The sequence below is a fragment of the Otolemur garnettii genome, unplaced genomic scaffold (genome assembly GCF_000181295.1).
Source record: "Otolemur garnettii isolate 467f Iridium unplaced genomic scaffold, OtoGar3 scaffold00006, whole genome shotgun sequence".
Taxonomy (NCBI): Eukaryota; Metazoa; Chordata; class Mammalia; order Primates; family Galagidae; genus Otolemur; species Otolemur garnettii.
The window spans coordinates 45,925,901-45,951,114 of NW_003852401.1; the positions used below are offsets into that span (position 1 = coordinate 45,925,901).

The 25,214-nt window shown below is 45.9% G+C and overlaps 1 protein-coding gene and 1 non-coding gene across 2 annotated transcripts in view; one reads left to right on the top strand and one right to left on the bottom strand.

Moving 5' to 3' along the window:
• Positions 1–2,032: 2,032 nt before the first annotated feature.
• LOC111722837 lies at positions 2,033–2,186 on the bottom strand. The gene has a single exon (XR_002771492.1). It is a non-coding gene; the product is annotated as a small nucleolar RNA SNORA57 (small nucleolar RNA).
• A 3,571-nt stretch (positions 2,187–5,757) lies between these two features.
• Positions 5,758–25,214, top strand: part of FBP1 (fructose-bisphosphatase 1) — a 25,155-nt gene continuing 5,698 nt past the window's right edge. Inside the window, exons 1-4 of the mRNA XM_003783007.3 lie at positions 5,758–6,092; positions 20,142–20,304; positions 22,120–22,212; positions 24,354–24,494. Of these exons, the coding sequence (XP_003783055.1) occupies positions 5,923–6,092; positions 20,142–20,304; positions 22,120–22,212; positions 24,354–24,494 (567 nt within the window). The 5' untranslated portion in view covers positions 5,758–5,922. The remainder of the gene's footprint in view (positions 6,093–20,141; positions 20,305–22,119; positions 22,213–24,353; positions 24,495–25,214) is intronic.

The following is a 25,214-nucleotide window of genomic DNA, read 5'->3' on the forward strand; positions in this document are numbered from 1 at the left end:
CTACTCTGGGCTTCCCGACTATTATTTTTCATCGAAACTCTCCACTTTGTCAACCTCGTTTACTCACGGTCCCTCAAGCTCACTTCTGCTTTCTCATGCTACTTTATGCTTCTGTGACTCCAGAATGTTCCACCCTGGCTACCAACCCTCGAGGCCTATCTAAAACCTAAGAGCAACAGCAGAAGCAGCAGCAGTAGCTGTACACTGACTATGCACTCATTTTCATGATTTCACTGCATCTGTGTAACAGCTAAAATATTCATGTTTGTAATTATTTACATTTTTTATAAATTAGAGGAGATTTGTGCCATCCCTATAACAATTCTCATCAGGAAATGGTCACCTATCTGGGGCCAGTTAAATGTTCAACACTGGATTCTTTTTTTTTTTTTTAGTTTTTGGCCAGGGCTGGGTTTGAACCCGCCACCTCTGGCATATGGGACCGGCCCCCTACCCTGTTGAGTCACAGGCACTGCCCCTGGATTCTTGTTGGAACCAGGGGGTAGGTTGGTGGAGTTCCAGAAATGCCTGTGGCCATACATCGTACTTCAGGGGGACAGAGCATCTGAGAGTTATGACCCACAGAAGAAAGAAAGCCAAGAGATGTGGAGAAAGACCTCTCTCCAATTCCTAGTCACCCTGGATGATGACAGATGCACCAAGCAAGTCCTCATTGATGACACAGAACTTATTCCCCAGCTCCTGGGATTGCCGCTGGCCAGTAGAGCTCAGCTGTCAGCCCTCTTTGGATTTGCCTTTCCTGAAGAGAGTCACCTCTCCATGTCATGCCCCTCCCCAGGGCAGCCTATAGCTAATAACATCCCAGCCACTTTGTCCCCACTCAAGAGAACTTTGAAGGGTCATTGAGTTTCAGAGCTTTTTATTACATCTGTACCATGGCTCAACACTTCCCTCTGCCCCACCCTCCTGCTGCAATGATTAGCCCATTTTTTAATATTGACAGTGGGAGTAAGAAAATAAAGCTAATTTCTTAGGAGAATGGACCATTGGGAGTTGAGATAGAGCAGACGGGCAAAGAGGAGGAATTATAGAAATAGAGTACAGTGTTGGATGGAGCTTAGAGAAGCCAGTGGCTTCAGCACAGGAGGGAAAGACCTTCAAAACCTTGCCATAAAAGGAAGAATTGGAGGAACTAAAAAGATGTAACTGGGGAAGTAGAGATTTATGGGGAATATGGCAGCAGTCTTCACATATTTGATCAAGTAGGGGTTAATCAGGGCCACACTGAATAGCCCTTCACTGGCAGTAAGCCAGAGACAGAGATGCAGAACGGGAGGAAGGCGGCCACCTCCCTGGGGTTCCTGGCAGGTGGGACTTCTCCCTCCTGCCTCCGCCTCCACCCCAGCAGAGCTGCTTCTTGCCCCTGTGATGATTTCTCCTCCTCTCTCATCACAAAACACACTTCAGTTTCACACAAGATTGCAGATTCAATAAATGTGAGTAATATTACCAAGTGAGAAGCAGCTCTGAATCCTGTGAAGAAACAGTGATCGCCTGTTTCCCCACCTGGCTCCAACAGAGGAGATGGGGTTGGATCCAACGCCTTCTGCTGGGTTTCCTGGCTTCTGCTCTCCACCCCCTGTAGACTATCCTCACACCATTTAGATAATCACATCACTCTCCAGCTTAATACCCTCTACTGTCCTCTCATTGCACTGTGAATAGAACCTAAGCGTCTTTCTGTGACCTCTGAGGTCTTTCATAGTCTGGCCCTTGCCTCCTTTCCCAACCTTACTTCCTGTGACTCCGCTTTCACACACCCTCTGGCTATACTAGCCTGGTTCCTGCTCAACCTTGAGTGCACTGGCCTAATTGGCCTCAGGGCCTTTGTACCTGCAAACCCTTTGCTTGTTCTTCCTTATTTTCTTCCATGAGCTCTTTGTTTGCCCCTTTTAGTTATTGTTTTCACTCTCTGATTAAAGGTCATTTCTTAAGAAAGGCTCTTCTTTCTCTAATTAATTAATTTTTAACTCAATGCCCTGTTTTATGCACACCTCCCCCCCATCTTTTCCAGTGTCCCAGTGTTTGAGGTTAGAGTCAGAGGAAGGGAAGCCCTGGCACTGAAGATGTGACATTAAGGGAGCCAGGGCCGCCCTTTCTTTCCCTCTGTCTCTTTCCCTAAGGAGAGAGCAACCACACACCTGGCCCCCATCAAGAAAAAGAATGTTGCTTCATGTTTTTTTATAGTGCTCTTTGCTCCCTGAAATTGTTTTGCTGTTTTATTGATTATGCAGTTTTGTTTCTTATTTTCCCCACAAAAAATATAAGCCTCAAATAGACAGAGATGTGTCTGTCCTGTCCAACACCATAGCTCCAGCATGCAGTACAGTTTTGGCATACATCAGGTGCTCAAAAAGCTATTTGTTGACTGAAAAAATGGCTGAGGATGGGCCTGAGAAGTAGCTCTGGAACTAATAGGTGGACAATTCAGAGGGCAGATTTTCAAAGCTACCTTAGGAGGGCTCACTCCTCACCTCTCCCTGGAAGTGTGTGGCAGAGACAGACTGCCACTTGTGAGGAAACCAGAAAGCAGAGGAAGTTTGGGGTTTGGAATCAGACAGATCAGGGTTTGAGTCCTGGCTCTGCTACCTCTTGGTTGGCTGTAGGCCTTGGACAGTTCCTTCATCTGTCAAGAAAGGGGTTCGATTAGAAGCCACCTCAGGGGGGCCTGGGTTGATTGAATGTTGCCTCTGAAGCCCTTGGCAAGTGCTGGGCACTTAGCAAGTGCTAAATAGATGTCAGCTATCAAGTGTCTGCTTCTGCAGAGATTATAGGTCCTAGCTCCATAATCTGCATGGTGCTCCTGAGGCCACAGTGGCTGGAGACTCACTTAAAGAAAAGCCTAACACTTGGTATTTTTCCCCCTGTGGCCCTAACTGCCCTCCCAGGGGGGAAAATAAACAGCAGCATCCCGGGGTTCGAGGGTGGGTGGTGGGGACGGTAAGGGACCCTCTAGACCAGGCGTTCTCAAACTGTAGCCCCTGGGCTACATGCGGCCCGCCTAGGACATTTATCTCGCCCGGTTTTTGCTGCCACTGCCTGTCCTGGTTAGCAGCTGACTTGTCCCGAGGCCTGCAGTCTGGCTCTCCATTGGTCTGAGGGACAGTGAACTGGCCCCCTGTTTAAAAAGTTTGAGGACTCCTGCTCTAGACTGTTCCTTCTCAGCTTCCTGCCTCCCATAACAACCAGAGCCCATCTCCTCTCTGGGAGCCAGGTGGGGAAACAGGCGATCACTGTTTCTTCACAGGATTCAGTGCTGCTTCACACTTGGTAATATTACTCACGTTTGTTGAATCTGCAATCTTGCGTGAAACTAGAGTGTGTTTTGTGATGAGAGAGGAGGAGAAATCATCACGGGGGCAAGAAGCAGCTCTGCTGGGGTGGAGGTGGAGGCGGGAGGGAGAAGTCCCACCTGCCAGGAACCCCAGGGAGGTGGCCGCCTTTCTCCCATTCTGTATCTTCCTCTGTCTCTGGCTTACATGCCGGTGAAGGGGCTATTTGGTGTGGTCCTGAAAGGAGTGAGTCACAGTCTGCCAACCCGATGGAGGACACATAATGGCACGTCAGGCAAATGCCGGCCCAGGCTGCTGCTACTACCATGTTCCTCAGCCCCTTTTGATGGCAGGATTTCTTCCTTCTATTCTGATAAAAAAGACAGTTGTCACTATCTGCGTAATAAAGCAGACCCTCACATAGTACACACTTACTACATGCTGGGCACTGTTCTTAAATGCTACCTGTGCGGCCTATGTCATCTCCCCAGGATTCCTATGAGGTGGCCACAATTATTATCCCCTATCTACAGATAAGCGTATGGTTGCTCAGTGAGCAACCACTTTCACAGGCTTGCATAGCTATTGAGCAGCAAACCTAGGTTTAGAGCCAAGCCATCCAGTGGACAGTCTGTGCACTAGACCACCATGCTATGTTGCCTATTCCCTGGGGGAATGGTTTGCCTTTAGGTGATGAGCTGCCCATCACTGTGGGTGACAAGGATACACAACTGGGCCAGATAGTGGTCTCTTCCATGTAGTTGGTATGTCCTCTGTTCCTGGCTCTGAGCTAAGCACTCTGTCAATGCTATCTCCTTCCAGCCAATGGCACCACTACCAGGTCAATCATCCCACTTTATGGATGAACAAGTTGGATTTTGAGAGATTAGGAAACAGGGCTGGAACTAGAAAGCAAAAAACCCTGCCCAACTCAAATCTCGAGTTCTGCACCTCTTATTGGGCATGTATGCCAGGGACTCAAACTTCAGGAGAGTGGGGTTGGACTAGATAATGTTTGTGAAACGCTAACAGATAAAGGGGCAAACTCTTGAATAGAACTGCTGTGACTAGTTGCTATGCCAATAATATTAGCCATCACATTTTAGACTTTATAGTTGGGGATATATTTCTCTTCTCAGGCTTTTTTTCTTTTAACACACTGCAGTGCTTTTCCTGAAAAGTGTCTTAAGGAACAAAGAGTCAAGTGGACCCTTAGAGGGTCAACTCTTTCTTTCTTTCTTTTTCTTTCAATTATTAAATGTTTGGCACTTTATTAAATAAGCTTCAAAATTACATACAAATCAAAAAAGAAACAATAAATAGTTATTCAGTGAAACGCCCCTCCATAGCAGCCAGCAGCACTGTGGCCCGGGCTCCCAGTGCTGCTGTGGCAGAGGCCTGCAGGTTGTCATGCTCGCCTCCCAGGGATGGCTAAACAGGGATGCACTCTTTCTGTCCTGGCATCAGCACCCATTTTGGGGCTTTGAGGAGACAGCAGCTTTCTTGCCTGGCAGTATTACCATGCATTGCCATCTGACAACCCTTGGCATAGGAATCACTGGCCAGGGCCCCAGGATCAACCTGGCAGTCAGTTTTCACATCTCTTCTTGCTTGTCTCATCTGCAGGATTTGGCATTTGTGTCAGCCCAGGAGACTCTTTGTGTCTGCAACTGTTTTCTCGCAAACTGCACATATTAGAGGCTAAAGTTCTCAATAGTGCTTGAATTATAGGAATCTTGAGAAGAGCCTGAATTAAGTATCCATTCGAACTTTTCTTGCTTACATACCTCATCTGTCAACAAATCTCATCAGCTTTACCTTCAAAATATGTCCAGAACCCAGCCACTTCCCTCCACCTCCGCTGCTACCACCTGGCTCACTATTCCTAGGCACAGAATTTCCCCTCAGGTGCAGACCTGGGACCACCGGACAAGTGAGAGGCAGGGCAATTCACTTCTGGGGAGGGGCGGTCAGAAGAGCCAGGTGACAGATCAGCAGGGAGGACAGAGGGCAGAGAGCAGAAGGCAGGCGATGGCACAGGGAGCCGCTGCTCTAAGACAGACCGACGTGGGCCCGAGCGCGGGTTTCGTTTACTAGCTGTGTAGCGTTGAACAAGCTTCTTAGCCTTTCTTAACTTCCATTTTACAGGCGGCAGGGAGGGAATGCAGTCATGACTTCCTCCCTGGCAGGGTCGTTGTGGCGATCAAAAGAGACAGTGCAGGTGGCCCAGAGTCGGGCTCCCGGTTGCAGGGGGTCATCCTCAGCCTGCGCAAGGCGTGGTGGGGCCGAGGCGACAAAGTGGAAGTGGGGGCGGAGCACGGCCCCGGGGGTAGGAGGCGAGCGGGGAGGACCCAACCGACCCACTGAACTCTTGGGCAGGCGGGCGGGCGGGGCGGCGGCGCACGGAGGTGTTCCCAGAGGCTGAGGGCGGCGACTGGCGCTTATAGGCTCACCCGGGACTGACACCCCCCCAGGGACACGGCCTGGGTCAGTTCAGCTGCTAGTGCTGCCGCCACTCGACAGCCTTGGGTCCATCAGTCGGTCCTCTCTCCAGGTCCCACCGCACGCACTTGACTCCTGTAACTGCAGCACGCACCTGTCGCCTGACGCTCGGCAGCCCGGCTCCAGCATGGCAGAACAGACGCCCTTCGACACAGATGTCAACACGCTGACCCGCTTCGTAATGGAGCAGGGCAGGAAGGCCCGCGGCACCGGAGAGATGACCCAGCTGCTCAACTCGCTGTGCGCGGCCGTTAAAGCCATCTCCTCGGCGGTGCGCAAGGCAGGCATCGCGCACCTGTGAGTCAGGCCGCCGGCCCTTGGCTCTGTTCCAGGGCGCGCCTTCCTGTATGTCTTTCTGCCTGGGGACTCCGCCTGGCTGTCAGGCCTTTGGCTGCCTGTTCCTCCTGCTGTCAGCTTCTGCCGTCCGTCTGACATCTGAGAGTCTCTCTCTTTCTGGTAGCCTTTCTCCGGATGCTTTACTAGCTGCAACCAGAGCCCTCATTCCACCTGCCTTTGACCCTGGGGTGGCATCTGATGGTCTGTCTCCCATGTGCACACCTGCTCCATCCGTCATTCCTCAACTCTGGTCTGAGCAGCCTGCACTGGCTCCCCTCTCCACCTCCTCCTGGTGAAGCTGGCCAGCCGAAGGCGGGCACCTGGTCTGCCTACCATAGCCATGCTAGTTTCAAACAGGAAAGTGCTAGCTTGGTTGTCTTCCTTTCCGTTTTTCTTCTCTGTCCTCCTTCACTCCCTTTGGAACTGGAGCCCCAAGTCATATGTCTAATCCAGTATCTCCTTGACCCTAAACAAGACCTACTAGGAGTGAGTGAACCCCTAGGCAAGCTTCAAGTCTGAATTCTCGGAGCTGTTAGGAGCAGCAATACTTGTGTACAAAATGCTCCAATGGGCTGGCCCCCCAAAGAGAGAACTTTCCCTGAGAGTTTCAAAACCTCTACCCATTTGCAACAATGGTGTGTGCAGCCCTTGCTCAATTCGCAAATAGTTCAAAATAGAATGGTTTTAAAAGAGCTGGGAAGTGCATCTTGAATTTCAGTGTGTACAGGTGTCATTTGGGGATCTTGTTCTTTAGGAGGTCTGGGGTATAGCTTGAGAATCTGCATTTCTAAGAAATTCTCCTTTGGTGGGTGGTGCCAATCTGCTACTGCTGGTCTGCAGATCACATTGGGAAGCAGTGAGGAGTCAGGAGATGTGGGGAATCAAGGAGCACCTTCGTATGAGGCTTTTTGTAAGTCACACAGTACCCTTTGGTTTGTTTTTGGTGTGCATAAGTATTTAACTGGTCCTTATTTTAACTGAAGGCTACCAGGGTTTTCAGATTGTCCATATTCCTTCCTAACATCTCCCAGACTTACGAGCACTATAAAAACAATACATTGTGCTCACAGCTGATCTGAAAACATATAGTCCTGCTATGGAATTCATTTAACCCCCCTCTACCCCCAAACCTGGGTTCCTTTTCTAGTAAGCTGTCATCTCTGGGTTGATGGAGTTAATTCTTAGAAAGGAGCATATGATCACATTTATGTTCAGATGTCAAGTAGGATCAGGCCTTGCTGGGAGAGAGGTAGGAATAGGTATGTTAAATAAGATGAATATTCCATTAATATCATGTTTCTAAGGATTCTTTACTTTGGGAAACATAGCCAGTTAAAATCATACTTTGAATTTATTTTACAGTAAGTATAGGTGGCCTCACATCTTTGTGGATCAGGGAGCTTTTTTACTAAAAAGGAGCCTGTCATTTCTGATATTGTTTTAAAATATGTCAGTACCTTTCACAACCTGAGAGAGACTCAGAAATGGAAGGTCTGTTTTGAGATGTCCCACCTTTTAAGTAACCTTAGGTAGAAGAATCTCAGTGAGATTTGGGACAGAGTGTGCAAATTTGGGGTACATATGTATGTATAGTTTTAGATTAGATAGTTGTGAATGCCAGGGTTTTAAAATAAAATATTATTCTTCTTGTTATATACTACTTAGTACTTAGGGCTACTTAGTAAGTAGTGCTTATTAACACACTTTAAATCATTCAAAAGAACCAAAGGTGGCCAGGCACGGTGGCTCACACCTGTAATCCTAGCACTCTGGGAGGCTGGGGAGAGTGGATTACTTGAGCTCAGGAGTTCCAGACCAGCCTGAGCAAGAGTGAGACCCTTTCTCTAAAAATAGCCAGGCATTGTGGCAAGTGCCTATAGCTCCCACAGAGGCAGAGGCAAGAGAATTGCCTGAGCCCAAGAGTTTGAGGTTGCTGTGAGCTATGATACCATGGCACTCTATGACTCTGTCTCAAAAAAACAAAAAACAAAAAACAAAGGAAAAAGTGAAACCTATATCCATCCCATGGGGTAGCCACTGTTAATAATTTAGTTTTTTTTTAACCAGATACTTCTTTGTACTCATATAAATTTATACATGAACACATATTTATTTATTCTTTTATGTAAATATCAAATAGTATGATTCACACTTAACATTTTTCTGTAGTTTGCTTTATCACTTAATATTATACAATAAACATCTTTAACTGTCAGGACTATTACACATCTAACCTCCTTTTTAACTATTGTGTAATATTCCACTGCATAGACTTATCATGAGCTATTGAACTCCTCCCCAGTTAGGAGACATTTAGGTTTTCATTGGTCTTTGGTTATTGCAAACAGTGCTGTACCCTTGGAACAGGTGTTGATGCCTGTTTGTGTGGGTAGCTGACTAGGTGGACCAGATACTGGACATGTAAGTACTCTTATGGGAAAATTAGAGTTTGGCTGTTCTCAGGATGACATGTAGTCAAGCTGGCAGCCATAAGACAAGATCTCAAGCCAGGCTCCTAAATTATATTCATTACAGGGTTTGTTATCCTGGATGAAAAGCCCGCATGCCAGCAAAGAGCATGTTATGCTAGTGCTGAAGACTTGCCCTAGGAGGCTATGTCCCTGGAGAGACGGGATGATTTATAGGAACCTCACCAGAACCAGTTTACAGTGCTCACCCCTGGCATCTCATTATGGAGTCATCAGGAGTTAAGCATAGGATCTGGGGCTTGTTCTCTCTCTAGAGCAAGAAGAAGAAAAGGTAGGATATGGGGAAAACCTCTCACTCTTGTCCTAAAATTGCTAAAGTTTCATTGCTTCTAATAAGATGTTCATAGAGCCATAGAATTTTAAACTAAAGGAGACTCAGTAGTTATCTTGTCCAGTCTCCTCATATAGATGAAGGACCTGGAGGCCAGGGAAGAGGAGGTGACTTGGCCAGTGGCCCAGGTCTCTGGAACCCCAGCTCAGGGCTTCTTCTTTTTTTTTTTTTTGCCATACCACACATCTCTTCCTTTATTCTTTTTTAGAAATCAATCCAAGTTCACCAAACTTTAAATCTCATTCATTAATCACATTTTTGATGTAAGTTCAGAAGTGTATTCCAAGGAACCATTGCCTTTAGGCGAACATGCCCTTGAAGCCCTCTGTATGCACTTCTGACTCTCCTCCACCTGCTCCCAGGAGAAAGGACATGCAGGTCCAGGCAAGGGCGGCCAGACTTCTGTTCTTCAGGAGAGCAGTGAGCAGCCTATGCAGTGATTCTCAACCTGTGGGTCACGACCCCTTTTTAACAATGAAAATACACTGTGGCATTAGGAGGGTTGAGAACCACTGCTAAGGGGAGCTGGTGAATTCACAGTTCAAATTTAAATTCAAACATTGCCCCACTTATTTGTTTTCCTTTCTTTGGGAGAAAATGGTCCTCCTGTGACTTAAACTTTTTTGTTTTGTGGAGTTGACTTTCCTTTGTGTATACTTCCAAGTCACTGAAAAATTCACTGATTTTATTCAATGTAACAAAATGTTATTGAATACCTGCCATGCGCAAAGTTCTAGAAGAGGCTGAGAGATGAGAACAACACAGCACTTACTCTGTAGGAAAAAATAAGACAAATGTAGAATTAGTTATAAAAGGCAGTAAAAGTTCTGAAAGATGTTTTCATAGAGGTGCCCAAAATACAATTCAGATACAAAAGATTGTGGAGCATCAAGATGCGCATTTGCAGCGGGTGCTGAAGGGTGGTCAGTTGTAACGCCTGATGGCTGGAAGCAGACCAGGCTAGGTGGTTATATGAGGACGTATCCTGAGTTTGACTAAAGCATGGAGTTCATCTGGTGGGGCAATTGTGGATGTGAAATTGTAGGTACACTAAGTAATTGTGAATGGAAGGGTGAATACTTTATGGTTTGGGAGGCATGCAGGGACAAATCTGATTAGATTTGATTAAATCATGATTAGAGACAAATCCGGGGAGTATCTGGAAGTCTAGAGTGAGAAGAGGAAAAGACAGGATATGGGGAAACTTAGTGGAAGAGGGGAGGAGTGAATTAAGCTGCAGCACTGGAAGAGAGGAGGCGGAAAATGTGAGAGAAGTCTGGATGTGGACTTGAGGAGAAGGGCAGCCAGGGAGGTCCTTAGAGTGCCGTTCCTAGCACTTGAGAGAGCAGGGCTCAAAAAAAAAAAGCAATAGGGTTTGAGACTTAGCCTAAGTGACATTATGAGACATCTATCTCTTCAAAAAAATACATGGTGGCAAGTGCCTGTAGTTATAGCTACTCAGGAGGCTGAGGCAGGAGGATCGATTGAGCCCAGGAATTTGAGGTTGCAGTGAGCTATGACAGTGTTACTGTGCTCTATCTCAGCAACAGTGAGACCGTGTCTCAAAACTAACAAAAACAAAACCAGAGCGTGCACCTGTGGCTCAAAGTAGGGGGCCAGCCCCATATACAGGAGGTGGCAGGTTCAAACTCAGCCCCTGTCAAAAAAACCTGCAAAAAACCAAACCAAACCAAACCAAACCAGAATTCTCATAGAGGAACTAGTTTTTAAAGGCTGGAGAAGCCTGAGAAAATGATTCCAACATTTTGGAAACTTTGAACTTGAGATGTTAGAGGGCTATGTAGTTGGAGATACTGTCCAGCCGGCAGTTGCAAGTGCCAGTCTGATGTGTAGATGTGAAACTCTGACTAAAGATTTGATTGCTAGATTTTGGCTTATTCTCCTTAAGGCAGAAAAAAAGGGAGGAAGAAAATCTGGACCGGACATAGCAGACAGAAATGTGCAGGGCTTACAACACATTAGAAAGATGTGGAGCTGGGCTTAAATTCCTAACTCTGTCCTGAAGATCTTTTTGGCAAACTATTACCTCTCTATTCTGCTCTTTATTCCTAAACAGTAGAGCACGTATGTGTCAGTGGGGATATATTCCAGGCTAGAACATTACATATTAGAACAATATTGCAGAATCAAAGTGGTTACAGGAAACACCCTCCTATCATGTTCTCTTGTGTCCAGGAAAGTTAATTTTTTGTATGGAATCCTCTCAGTTGTTTGATGGGAGAAAATAACATTTTACATTTCTCGAATTATCTTCTCCATATGATCAAAAAGTGACTTATCACTTCCTATCTATAGAAGAAGCACGGCTGGCCAGGCACCATCCTATTTGTCCATTTTCAGTCCACGTGAATGCAAGCACAGGCTGTGGTTTGTGACCTTTGAAAGTTGTTCTGGGCGGTGCCCCTTCGTAGTATTTCTGAACTAACTGTTGGACGTTCCAGGCAGGTGAATGGTCGATTACCACAGAATCAATAACAAAGCAGCATTACCTTTGACTTTAGTGATAAGAATTTGATAACAATATACCTCCCTTTTTATTTAGTTGGGTGTTCTAAAACTGAGGTTGGTGCTCTCTCTCTCTTTTTTTTTGGAGACAGAGTTTTACTCTGTCCCCCTGGGTAGAGAGGCTGAGGCATCATAGCTCAAGGTAATCTTAAGCTGGGACTATAGTCACCTGCCACAATGCCTGGCTAATTTTTCTGTTTTAGTAGATATGGGGTTTTGCTCTTGCTCAGGCTAGTCTCAAACTCCTGAACTCAAGCAATCCACCTGCTTTGGCCTCCCAAGAGTGCTAGGATTACAGGTGTGAGCTACTTTGCCTGGCCAGAGCTTGGCTTTTTTGTGTGCTATCTACAGTGTTGGCATCAGGAAGATAGGGTTTTCAATCAGTTACTAGATCCAGGAAGTCATCGGAGGTTCTAAGTGTGGCATGCTCTGGCTCCTTGTGCCATGTGTTGTGCTTCAGAAATGTTAGATATGGCTTTCCCCAGTCACAGTAAATCTGTACATACAGTATCACAGATCATGGCCTTGAAGTGGCTCATTCCATTTTAGAAATTTTATGCAAACTAAGCAAGCAAATTTCTCAAGATCTCACTATTCTAGCCAAATTAACCAATGTTTTTATGGAGGTCATCATCATATAAATTAAAATGACTTAGAGATTTTTAAAACTTTCAGTCAGGTTTACAATAAAAGTGAAAGAAAAGATACTATGGACAGCTTCTCAAATTGGTTTTGTTCCCTAAAGTCCAGAAAGAGATCTTTTGTGTCTCTGGGAGTTTAAAAGGAAGAGTCACAGGGGATTAAACCTTGACGTTGTGCTCATCCCGCGTTATTTGGGCCACAAGAATGACTAATTTGAATAAAGTTAAAGTGAAATGTCATACGCATCTCAAATGAAATAATATGTCCAGTGAGATTTTACCACATGTAAACTTGGGACCACTTTTTTGATATTTACCAGTCACCTGCAATAACAGTTCCATATTGGCTGCCTTCTCAGAAGTTGCCTACAAAGCTGGTTTAGAGGTGTGTGCCCCCACCCCGCCCCTGCCCCCACTTCCACATGAACCAACACATACTTAATGTGCTCTGTTAAGAACAATGATGGCTGCCCTTTGGTGGGGGTGGGGTGGTGTACTGCTAGGCACCAAGTGCATCCAGGCATTATCCATCATCCTTACAAACCTAGACACAAACAGCTGATCATTTGTATTACCTGGAACCCAGGTCTTTCTGGTCCTGAGTTTTTGCCAGGATCCCACCTTGCTTCTTAGCATCTCAGCATGGTTGTGTTAAGGGAGTTAGGGGCGGGAATAGCATAGTAATGTTTTTTTTTTTTTTTTTTTTTTTTGCTGTTTTTGGCCAGGGCTGGGTTTGAACCTGCCACCTCCGGTATATGGGGCCAGCATCCTACTCCTTTGAGCCACAGGCACTGCCCGTAATGATTTTTGTACACTTTTCAACCACCAGGCAGTATTCTGACCCCTTCATCTATTATCAACTAATTAATTTCCCCCATATATACCATGAAGGTATACTAAGTTCCCATATCACCAGTGAAGAACCAGAGTCAGAGATGGTAAATGACAAATGACTTGTCCAGCCAGCTTAGCACCTAGCAGAGCTGGGATTTGAATCCTAGTGTTCTAGAATCCCAGCCTATGGCCTTGAGCACAGCACCTGACAGTTTCCTGGTGAACTGGCTGGAGGGAAGGGCCATTGCACTTATCTTGACGTAAATATACAGAGCAGGCACACTTTTATCAACATGGTATGCTAATCTGGAGTGGTTTTGGGGGGGCTGAGGAGGACTTAGAGATTATGAAAGCAGGTGTTACCAAAACCACTGGGTCTAAAGGAGTTTACAATCCTTTGATCACTTTATTACTTTTTTTTTTTTTTGAGATAAGAGTCTCATATGTCGCCCTTGGTAGAGTGCTCTGGCGTCATAGCTCACAGCAACCTCAAACTCTTGGGCTTGAGTGATCTTCTTACCTCAGCCCCCCAAATTGTTGGGACTACAGGTGCCCACCACAAGGCCAGCCATTTTTTCGTTGCAGTTGTCATTGTTGTTTAGCAGGCCCCAGCTGGGCTTGAACCCGCCAGCCCCAGTGTATGTGGTTAGAATCCTAACCACTAAGCATGGGCACCAAGCCCACTTTATTACTTTCTAATTCCACTCATTCATTCAAAAAGTATCTGTTGAGCACTTGTTATGTATGGCCATTGTTCAAGGTGCTAAGGAGACCTGGTGAACAAAACATCATTCTTTTTTCTAGGCTCAAGAACCCATACATCTTTCTTCCTCCAGAGACACATTCAGATGTGCCATTTATGTGCAAGAGTTTCGGTCATCTCAGAGAACATATTCAGCATTTACCTGAGCTTTAGCTTCACATTTTACTAGAGAGAATATCAAGCCCTATAAGGAGCTAATTATGAATGTTTCCAAATTGAGGGCATGTGTGGGAGTTGATCACCCTCAGGCTGGCCCAGTGGGTGAACTGGCCATAGCCCAGAAGCCTTCCATTCTTGTCATTCTTATACAAATTAGGCTGAGCCAGGTCCTGTAACATCAGGGTTTAATGTAGCATTTGCAGGGGTGGTAGCCACATCTATAGCCTCCCTCCCAGTGGCTCGTAGAAAAAAGTTGGCCATCCCCAAGGCTGGGAAGATGATGACCTACAGCGGTTGTAAGTCATGCCAACAGACTCTCCTAGTCTGCTCTGGCTGGCACTTGGGAGAAAAGACCCCCATCCCAAATGGCCCATGGAGGTGGTGATGTCACCAATGCTGGCATCTCACTCCTGGCATCTTCTGGAGGCTCTGGGGGCTCTTCTGGAATCTGGTATCTTCAGCCTCTGGCTCTGATCCCCAAGTCATTAACCACCCTTGCCTCTTTGGTTACCTATTCTAGCCACCTAAATTAGTTAGCACATTTTCACTAATCTAGATCAAGACCTGCCAGGTGGATTAGTTCCTCCCAGCTGCTATGTGTTTATTTGCAGAAGCTTCCCCTGATTCAACAGCTTATTAACTAACCATGTGTATATCAGGAGCTGCAACAGGATCCATGTTAATTAGCTCTGCTTTTTCTATTTAAAGAAACTCCAGTCTTTTACTAAAATTATGCAATAGAGTATATGTAACTGTGTATTTGTCTTATAAACTTAATTTAAGATACAACTTAGAACGACATTTTAAAATATGTATAAATGTAGCATAAATTACTATATCATTCAAATTTTGTCATCATTGTTCTATTCTCAAGAAAATCTTAAATTTGACTTAGATATATGGAAACCAAGTATCCCGGGTCTTCTGGAATAGTACAATTTAAAAGTGTGTCCTAGAAGTTTGAATATTTTGAAAGCCACCTCTTAGTTCACACTTGCCTGGAAGTAGCTGAAATTTGAGTGACACTGTGCCCTGAGTTGGGACTCTGTTATCCTGTCCTTGTGGGCAGCCTGGCCTCCCTTCTTGCTCTGGTATGCAGGACTTTTCAATTTGTTGCTTGCATCAGCAGTTGGTGACACTTGGGTCCCCTGCTGCTTCTCAGGGGAGGCCTCAAACTCTTTTCCTTCTTACATCCCTTATGCTCTGACATTTCTCCTTTGAGGCGCCCTCCCCCCAAAGGCAGAGGAAACCTCATGAAGTTACCTTTCCCCTCTGTGATAACTCCCATTTAGGAAGAATTTTCTCAGCAGATCCTGTCACTAGCTCAGACCAGTCTAATGTCCCTGCCCTGCATTACCAGTGCTAGACTGCTGCTGACTCCTTTTCCTGGGGGTGGGGGTGGGAAGATAAGCCTAGAGGGTTCTAACTTGTTGGGGTCAACCCATTTGTTCCCCATTTCAGCTTATTTCTCTCTATTGGTTGTTAAGACACAGCTGGCCCAAAGAAGGCTTTGGTGGACAAGATTATCTGATCCTTTCCCCAACACCCTGCAGCCTCATTTGCCCTCTTATCCCGGCCCTAGGCAGTGGCAAATTAGGAGTTTATCTAGAAGGGATCCAGGTGGTGTGTGAAAAGGCTTTGCTCAAGTCTCCTCCAATGCACAGCCACCTGCCTGGAAACTCCCTCCAAACCAGGGTGGGGCTCTGGCCCCCAGTGGATTCTCCTGGAGTCTTCCTAGGAGTTCATTTTGGGGAGCACAGTCCACTTCTTCTCTAACCCCTGCTTCAGTGGGTCAGGCAAAGGCCCGGGGCTGCCTGCCTGCAGGCCCACACCTGCTAGGGGTTCCATAGGCAGCTGCGGGGTCATTGGAATACATAGTGAAGGCTCTTGTTGATCTAGATTTAGGGCCAGCCTGCAGAAATTTATTATTTCTAAGTGGGTTTCTGAGAACTTGCAGAGAAAATAGACTCCGAGTGCTCTTCTATTAATTAGTTCCTCAAGGATAATTCTGAGGGCTTTTTCCTGTCACAGTCACCAAAGCCTTGCCTGCTCCCAGCTTTTCATCGACCCATGGAAATGTGCTACCTCAGAGTTATCTTGCAGCCCTTGTTAGGGTCCCCTGAGGAGTGTCGGGAGAAGCTTCTTGAGTCTTCCCTCGCCGTGTTATATCCTCATGGCTATGCGACCCTGCCTGGAATAACACGGGATGGTGTGAGAAACAGGACCTGGCTAGCTCAGGGTGCTGAGATGCTCCGAGAACAGCCGGTGCTGTGGTTTCAGCCCAGACATCATCACTGTCAACACGGCAGCGCTGTTGGCTGCAGCCTGCAAATTCATTCTCTTGAATACTGTTTCCGTCTTAGAATCATTTTCCTGTGCTTCCTCAAAGGGCTCACCAGGGGAGACCTTCCTGCAAGTCCTCCTAGGGCAGCTATGAAGCGTGTGGATTTCAGTTGGAGGAGCCTGGAATAATCTACCTTTATATGTTTTTATATTTCAAAAATAACTGGACAATAGCTGGAGTGTCCTTTCTCTCAGAACAGGGAGAGGCCCTACGGGGGGAAAGAGGAGAGGAGTTCTGAAGAAAGGGACAAGAACCAGTTTAATACATCAGTCACCACACAGAAGTTTAATGGAAACCCTGAAGGCAGGTGGAGATAGTTGTTTGCCGTGGTTTGGTGCATGACGATGGTCACAACAGTGCAGGGTGTAGTGAGGGTCAGAGAGTCCCCTACTTTGTCAACCTGCAAAGTTATGTGGCCCGCATGACTCCCGTCACGGCCAGGTTGTGTCACTTTCTGTGGCCGTTGGCTTCTCTGCACATTGATCTTTCTGCAACCCAAGAATAGGGGGCATCTTAGAACCTTGGCATGGTAGTGAAGAAACCTGTTTATAATCTCAGTTTGGCAAGTCACCCATCTGGACACACATTGTAACCTCCTGTAGCCAGGGCATGAGCTGGGCCACCAGAAGTTGATGCTCTTCAGTTTGGCAACTGCTGAGTCTGTAAGTTCAGAAAATGTAGGCCAGTGCTTGGAAACTCCCACTTTCATTCAGTCCCACCAAACAAGTCATGGTGACTCTGTGTGTGGGACACAGTTACAGGGTAACTTGTCTGGGCACTGGGGGTGGGGGCCTGGCCTGGGGGCACTGCAACCCAGAGCTAGCCGGGCAAGATGAGCCTGACAAGGGTTCTCTCCTCTGAGACTCCTCTTCTTGAATTTAGGTGCTCCCTGGGTCCCGGCATCACAGGAAAAAGATCTCAAGTCTTACAGTGTTTTTGTAAATTTCCAATTAATATAAGGATATATCCAATTAGGTTACATTGTTTGCATTATAACCTAATGGGATGTACCCTTATATTAACCTCCCTTTGGTTAAGGGGAAGTTGGAGTTATATTTGAGTCCTTTACCCAGGAGGAGTGCCATATATCAAAAGATGGAGACTTTATATATTTTGTATTTACCTGGATGGAGTTAAAGAACATTCTCCTTAGTAAAGTATCTCAAGAATGGAAAACCAAGCATTCCATGCAGTCAATACTAATACGAAACTAGATCTTGAGTTTTAAAAATTTATATAAATGTGCACATGGTACTTACCTCCTTCCATTTAGAAATATGTAAAAAATGAACTCACTGTTTTCTCTGGAGAAATTACTAACATGGAACTTTTTGGAGTGTTAGGAGCTGGCTTATCTGGCCTTGAGGGCTTTTTCATGTCCTCCCTTCCTCATGAAAAACATTAACTATCCCATTCAGCTCAGATGCCCTCTTGAGTCTGAGATTATAAACAAGTTTGTGAGATCTTCCTTGACCATCCAAATTACCTGCCCACCCTGCCATTCCCTCTTAATACCATGTCTTTATTTTATGACAACGAGCACCTGTCATCATATGACATGGCCATGTACATTCCAAAACACTTGCTTCTTGTTTGTCTCACCTCTCTAGGCCATAGGCTCCATGTGGGCAGGGATTCCCCCTCTCTGGTTCAGCACTGTGACAAAGAGAAGGAGGCCGAGAGAGGGCAGGGGAAATGCACAGCTGAGGTCTGACCCAAGTTTCTGTCTTAAAGCTCATGTCCTTATATATCAGTGCTATGAATCAGTAGTGACTTTAATGGTAGAAATCTCAGCTGGGAAGGAGAGAAAATTGCTCCTGGTGGGGCCAGTGAGGACATGTTTTTTTTTTTTTTAATTTTTAAAAATTTTTTTAATGTTTTTTGAGATGGAGTCTCACTATGCCACCCTCAGTAGAGTGCTATGGCATCACAGCTCACAGCAATCTCAAACTCTTGGGCTTAAGTGATTCTCTTGTCTCAGCCTCCCAAGTAGCTGGGACTACAGGTACCTGCCACAACGCCCAGCTATTTTTTTGTTATCGTAGTTGTCATTGTCGTTTTAGCTGGCCCGCCAGGCTTGAACCTGCCAACCTCGGTGTATGTGGCCAGCACCATAACCACTGTGCTATGGGCACTGAGCCTGTTTTTGTTTTTTTAAAACAGAGTCTCACTCTATCACCTTGGGTGGAGTATTATTGTGTCATTATAGCTCCAGCAACCTCAAACTCTTGGGCTCAAGTGGTCCTTCTGCCTCAGCCTCCTGAGTAGCTGGGACTACAGGTGCCCACCATAATGCCCAGTTAATTTTTTCTATTTTAGTAGAGATGGGGGTCTTGCCCTTGCTCAGGATGCTCCTGAGCTTAAGAGATCCTCCCTCCTCGGCCTCCCTGAGTGCTAGAAATATAGATGTGAACCACTGTGCCCACTGGAGGACATGTATTTGGTTGGTGGCCCTGCCACATTCCTCCAGTCTGTACAGAATTTGTCTGCCTTCTTCCTCCATCAATGTTATCCTCACATTTGAGGTCAGAAAGAGATAATGTGGGAAGAACCAAAGCCTGAGACATGAGCTCCAGCTGCAAGTCCCACAAATCTCTTGGTCTTTCATTCATGAAATAGGAGACGCACAGTGAGGAGAGAAGCAGCTGGGAGGAGGGCTGGTGGGATGAGACGTGTCACCCAGCCTGGGAAGGGAGCAAGGTGGAAAGTAGACGACCCTGATGGAGGGGTCCAGAGTGACAGCTGAAGTTCCAGGCATTTGGATATAGGTGGTGTCGGGAAGTGGCTCAGCTCTGCCCACACAGACACTGCAAGTTACACTTTGAGAAATTCTGTTTTCAGAAGTTGAAGCAGTGACAACTGGTTCCCAGGCAAGTCCCCCTAGGCATCTTGGCTAAGGTGTAATTGGGCCCTTGTCACCCACTTTCAGCTGCTTGGTGGTATAGTCAACGCTCAATCTCCCTTTCCCACGTCCAGTTTCTTATCTTAGTCTGTGTACCCTTCCCGTGAAACATCTCCCCTCCTTCCTGTTGTCATATGTAACCTCAGGTGTGACAACCCACCTCTTCCCTCCTACTAATAAGCTAGGCTGCATTTTGGACAAGAAGGACAAGACACTTGGATTACAACAAGACACTTGGATTACGACCACTACTGACTTGTAGATGGGTTAAAAATAAAGTACAAACTCCAGGCTCCCCACTCCTTCCATCCTGTAGAACTCCTGCCTGGGCACTGGGGAGTCACCAGGACACCCCTGTCTGGAAGTCACAGGGAGCATCTCATTCTTCATCCTGCAGGTTAGAGAAGACCTTGGAGGGTAGAACCTTTGTCTCCTCTAGAAAACCACGTGGTGGGACCAGTTCACATTTCTTTTCCTATAGGATGTTTTTAGTTAGAGAATCATAATGTCCCTGGGGTAGCTCACAGCTCAGGTCACTCCACCCCCATTTCCTGACTTCCTGTGTCCCTCAACTGATCCATTTAACCTATGAGTTTGGGGGCAGAAACAACCCCAAACTTTTTTTTAATGCATAAAGCACTGGTATACATATAGTCATGAGCAGATATTTACCTGCAGTATTAAAATTTAAAGTCATAGGGGAGTGTGGTCAGGAAAAAAAATGTTATAAAGGCTTTTTATGAGGATCATAGTGAAAAACAAGGTTTGAGAAACACTGACATAACTACACAGGTGTGCGGGGTGCCGTGACAGGACTACCCCACAAGGTGGACGCCGGTATGTTCCCGGTCTAGGAGTCTGTCCGGAGGGATGGCCACCCTCTTGTCTTGTTTCTCCCAAACCGTGTGTCTTCTTTTCTTTCTTTTATACCCTACTCAACCTTTTCCTTCAGTGCGTTGAGAGCTGCATCTACACAGTCTGGTGGGCATGGCTTATTTTTTGTGGCTTTTCTTCCCTCTAGCTACGGCATTGCTGGCTCTACCAATGTGACAGGCGACCAAGTTAAGAAGCTGGATATCCTCTCCAATGACCTCGTTGTGAACATGTTGAAGTCATCCTTTTCCACCTGTGTTCTTGTGTCAGAAGAAGATAAACGTGCCATTATAGTAGAACCTGAGAGAAGGGTGGGTTTGTACTTCCACTGATGACGGTCTTCACGTCGCTCTTTTCTTCCTGGCTTCCTGACTCCACTTACCTAGCCAAGCTGGATTTCTGGAAACTCCCCCACCCCCCGCCCCGGATCCCTCCTGTCATCTTTTCACAGATTTCACCTCACTCCCTCCATACCATAAATCCACCCACACTGTGCATACTATGCCATAGCTCATGCCACTGCCATCTCTCCAGGGACTAGACTCCCAGGGACTCATCTCCATTTCTAACTTTTTATGGCCATGAGAAAGGCCCTTCAAGGTCTGGCTTCTGTTGACTATCTCTTTTGCTACATCTCCATCCACCAGATTCCCAGCCAGTACAGCTGACCCTCCTGCCAACCTAAACAGCTTGAAATGTTTATCACCAATTCATGCATTGGGATCCCTACTGCTTTGATGACATCTTTGGGGCAGAGAATGGAGTCTATTATTCTCTGTATCCCAGCATCTAGCACAATGCCTGGCACATTGTATTGGGGTTAACAACAGGTGTTGAGAAGGTTCACTGAATGGAAGGGTATATCCAGCTTTTATAACACAATACTCATACTAAAAAATCCTTTGAGATTAGAAGTAAAGTTGCTTACTATCTTTCCATCTTTGCGATGAACTGGGGACAGGAAGGAATAGAATTAAGAAAAAAGATAATCAGAAGATAAATTTAAAGAGGCTACAGGTCTTGACCTATTAAGAGGATGGGAGTCACGTCTGATTATCTTGTTTTACGTCATTCCTGAACCAGCACCACATGCCGGATTCGAAGTTCACATACTTCTCTACTAGGCCAAGGTCTTTGGCAGTTTTAGGCGTATGACTTGAGTTCATTGCTTAATATTCTCTATCAGTCACCCCAAATTTCACTGACTATTATATGTCTTTTGATACATGTTCCCATTTTCAAGCTTACAGTATTAGTGAGGGTGATGTGATAAGGGCAAGAAGCCAGGGAATCATCTTAATCTAGTACAGAACATTTAAAAGCCACATCTCAAAATTTGGAAATGGAAAATTCCCAGTGGTGTGCTGGTAAACAGGGCCTCAAACCAACCAACCAACCAAACAACTGTGGTATATAGCACTTACCACTGTCAGTGGTGTATAGATTTTCTCAATGTGACATCAGTAAATGCAGAATTGGGAAGAGACATGAACAGTTAGCTCTGGAGAGCTAGTACCAACCAGCTCCAGGACACCACTGAAATCCCATTCAAAAAATGAATCTTTAGTAGTCTAAGATTAGACTGCGATAGATGGTAATTTCCTTTGAGAATTACACTAGAGATACTGTTGAAAACTCTATGCATCCCAACCTCGTGTGGCATCTATAAAACCTACATAAGAATTTCTTGTAAATCTTAATTCTGGAAAACACTTAAGGAATTATTTTTTTCCCTCTGAATAAAGGGAAACCAGTGACTAATCTTCTTTCTCTTCTTCCTTTGGCTGCCAGGAAACTCAATCCAAAATTATGATTTGATTATATCAACAACATAGGAAATTATGACTTATTTATTTGTATTCTATTACCTTCATCTATGCCTCCTAAGTGTTTTTTTCTCTGTTTAATGATCTTTTGGCATGTATATAAACTTATGTTCATTTATTCTATATGTCACTTCCCATCTTCCATGACAGAATATAAATAAATAAGACCCACATTTCTTGCACTTTCCTTTAGATTCCCATTTTTGCTCCTTTATTATAAATTCTGTATGCAAAGTAGGCATAGTGTATACTATCTTATTACAGTATTTTAAAGTGCTATATCTTTTTTTCTTTGCTCAGGGAAAATATGTGGTCTGTTTTGATCCCCTTGATGGATCTTCCAACATCGACTGCCTTGTGTCCATTGGAACCATTTTTGGCATCTATAAGAAGGTAAAATGTGATGTATCAAGCACCTGGTTTGGGATCAAAGGAAAAGTTAAGGTTCAACCTTCAGTCCTATTTCACTGTGGTGGAGCAGCCAGAATGTGTATCGTGAAACTCTGTGAGGCTTGAATAGATTTGTATCTCAAGTCCTGAGTTTTTGTTTTTTATTTTAATTTTATTTTTTTTCTTGGAGACCAAGTCTTGCTCTGTGTCTCAGGCTGTAGCACAGTGTCACGATCATAATTCATATGGCCCTCCCAAGTAGCTAGGATTATAGTCATGTGCCAACACTCTTGGCTAATTTTTTAATTTTTTTGTAGATACAGGGTCTGGCTATATTGCCCAGGCTGTTCTCAAACTCTTAGCCTCAAGGGATCCTCTTGCTTTAGCTTCCAAACGTGTTGGTATTATAGGCATGAGGCAATGTGCCCGGCCTTTAAGTTTGGAGTTTTTCAAGGAAGTGTAAGACTATTTGGTGACCACATTTCAGGGAAAGGCTGTTTACTTTTGCACCTTCACCACAGGAAGGCATGGATGGTTGTGAATCTCTGGGGGACTTTTCTTGGTGAAGAACTGGTCACTCGAAGACTACAATACGGGAGAGGACAGTTAGAGGCCTGATGGGGAGACTGATAGTTGTTCAAATGACCCTTGGAGAGGTGGTCCATATTGGCAAAGGCCATTAATTTCCTTTGTTCAAGGTTATGCATTGGCAAAATTTGGGATCGAGGGAAACAACTCATAGTTTTCATCCCGTGTTGAGTCTGTTTAGCTGCACTGCACTATCTGATGAATATAAACCAAACTAAATCCAATGACTCACCCCCACCCAACCAGTTAACCAATCAACCACCCAGATGAAAACCATGAGGAGAAGGGATGAGCAGTAGGGGAGGAGAGACATAGCTTTTGTGATTCTTCCTTTTACATGAGTAAAAAGTCCCTAAACTTTAATGCAAGAGTCACTCGTGCCACATGGTGCCAAGCACTGCAGGACGTCTGACATAGTGAGTCTAGGATGCAGCCCCAGAACGTGCCTGTCTAGCAAGTTTCCCAGCTGACTGCAGTGCAGATGGCCTGGGCCTCCCTTTGGAAAGTTACAGGAAGAAATTACCTGGGATATTTTTGCTGGGATGACTTCCCTCTCCAGCTTCATGATAGAGAGATATCTCTGCTTACTTTCAGCTGCTGGACCGTCTTAGGGGGAGGGAACAAGTGAAATGGAGGGAAATTGTCCATTTTTATTTCTGTTCAATTCAAGCAGAGAGTTTTCAAGCTGGAATGTTTGTTTGGGGCTGTTCGGGGGACCCAAAGAAACCAATCGTGCATTAATTAAGAGGAGAGCTGAGCTGCCTGTAAGAGATGACAGCCTAGGAGCCAGCTCTGAAGGTGCTCCTCTCTTTAGGAGGAGACAAGCTGTGGATCACATCACAGACACAGGGTGTGTGTTTTAAATGGAAAACATGGAAAGAGTAGAGCGATGCCATGTTCTAAGTGTAGGCAGTATTGGGCTGAGTTTTCGGCGGGTGTGGTACTGGTTTGTGATGTAAAGTGTGTCCTATCATAGGTCATAGCCAAAAAAATGGGCATCTTCCCTGCCCCATAATGACTCTGGGGAGACATTCTGAGTTCCTGTATGTCTGAGACCCTCCCCAATGTGTGAGTGACACGAGCCACAGCTCAGTGAGGTCGGCATGCAGTTGGCAAGAACCCATGAAATTGATTTCCTTGCCAGGCTCGCTGCCCTGCAGCCCAGGGTTAATTTGTTTAAATGAAGATGGAGCAGGCAGGTGAAAGACATTGATGCCCATGATAAGATTAAATTAGTGGGAGCTCGCAAGAAGGCATGCTCCTTTTTGGAAGTGATAGTGGAGAGATGAGGGAATATCAAATTACAAAAATTGGAGGAGGACCCTGATTGGAAAGAAGGATCCAGACACAGGATATGTGGGGTCTGGTGGGAAGGCTGCTGTGGTAATAGAATCAGGATATTACTGATGTGTGGGGCAGGCCCCTCTGGGAAGACGCCCTTGCTCATCAGAAGGGTGAGGGTGCCGGATCATGCCTTCTGGTAATGCTTGAACTGGAAAAAAGAACCACGAAACAAAACAAAACAAAAACATACTTTGCTTTCTTTCTTGCTCTAGGAATCAACTAATGAGCCTTCTGAGAAGGATGCTCTACAGCCAGGCAGGAACCTGGTGGCAGCTGGCTATGCTCTCTATGGCAGTGCCACCATGCTGGTGCTCGCCATGGAGTGTGGTGTCAACTGCTTCATGCTGGACCCGGTGAGAGACCTGGCAGGGGCTGGCCTTGGCTGGGGGCTGTGACTGTATGTTGCATGTGCGTGTAGTGGGGGAGGGGGAAGCTGGGGTATGTAGAGGTGGAAAATGATGCCCACAGAGGGACAGAGGTGAAGGTATGGGGTGGCACAGGACAGGGCGGTGGAGAAGGGATGCACACATCATGAAAAGATTAGGGAGGGGGGAAATGATATCTGTCCAGGGTGGAAAGGCTGTCTGAGTTCTAAGCTGAGCTCTTTGTGTGGTTGTTATTCAGTGACTCGAGGGCCCCTGAATTCAGGGAGGCCACATAAGTGAGTGGACTGTGCTGGAGAGGCAGGCTGGGGCGACGGGGGGAGCTGGGGTGAACCCAGAGTCCAACAGTTTCTATTGGGAAGAGGGCCCAGCCTGCCAAGCCTTCTGACGGTTCAAGAAACACTGGATTTTGAAGCACATGATGTTTCTAACGTGTGAAACACTACGCTAGCCAACTAAATCTCATTACAGCCGGATGGAGCTGCAGGTCTGTTAGCCACCCACTCTGTCCATTTCCAGCCATTCTACCTACCTGACCCACCAAGAGGGGCTTTTCTGAGATGAACGACTGTCCCAGCCAAAGCTGTGAAAGATATTTCCTCAAAATAGCTCCCAAATGTATTTGGTTCTGTGCGCATGCCCACAAGTCTCCAGTTAGTTCTTGCAGTCATGACAAGGCTTTGATCAACT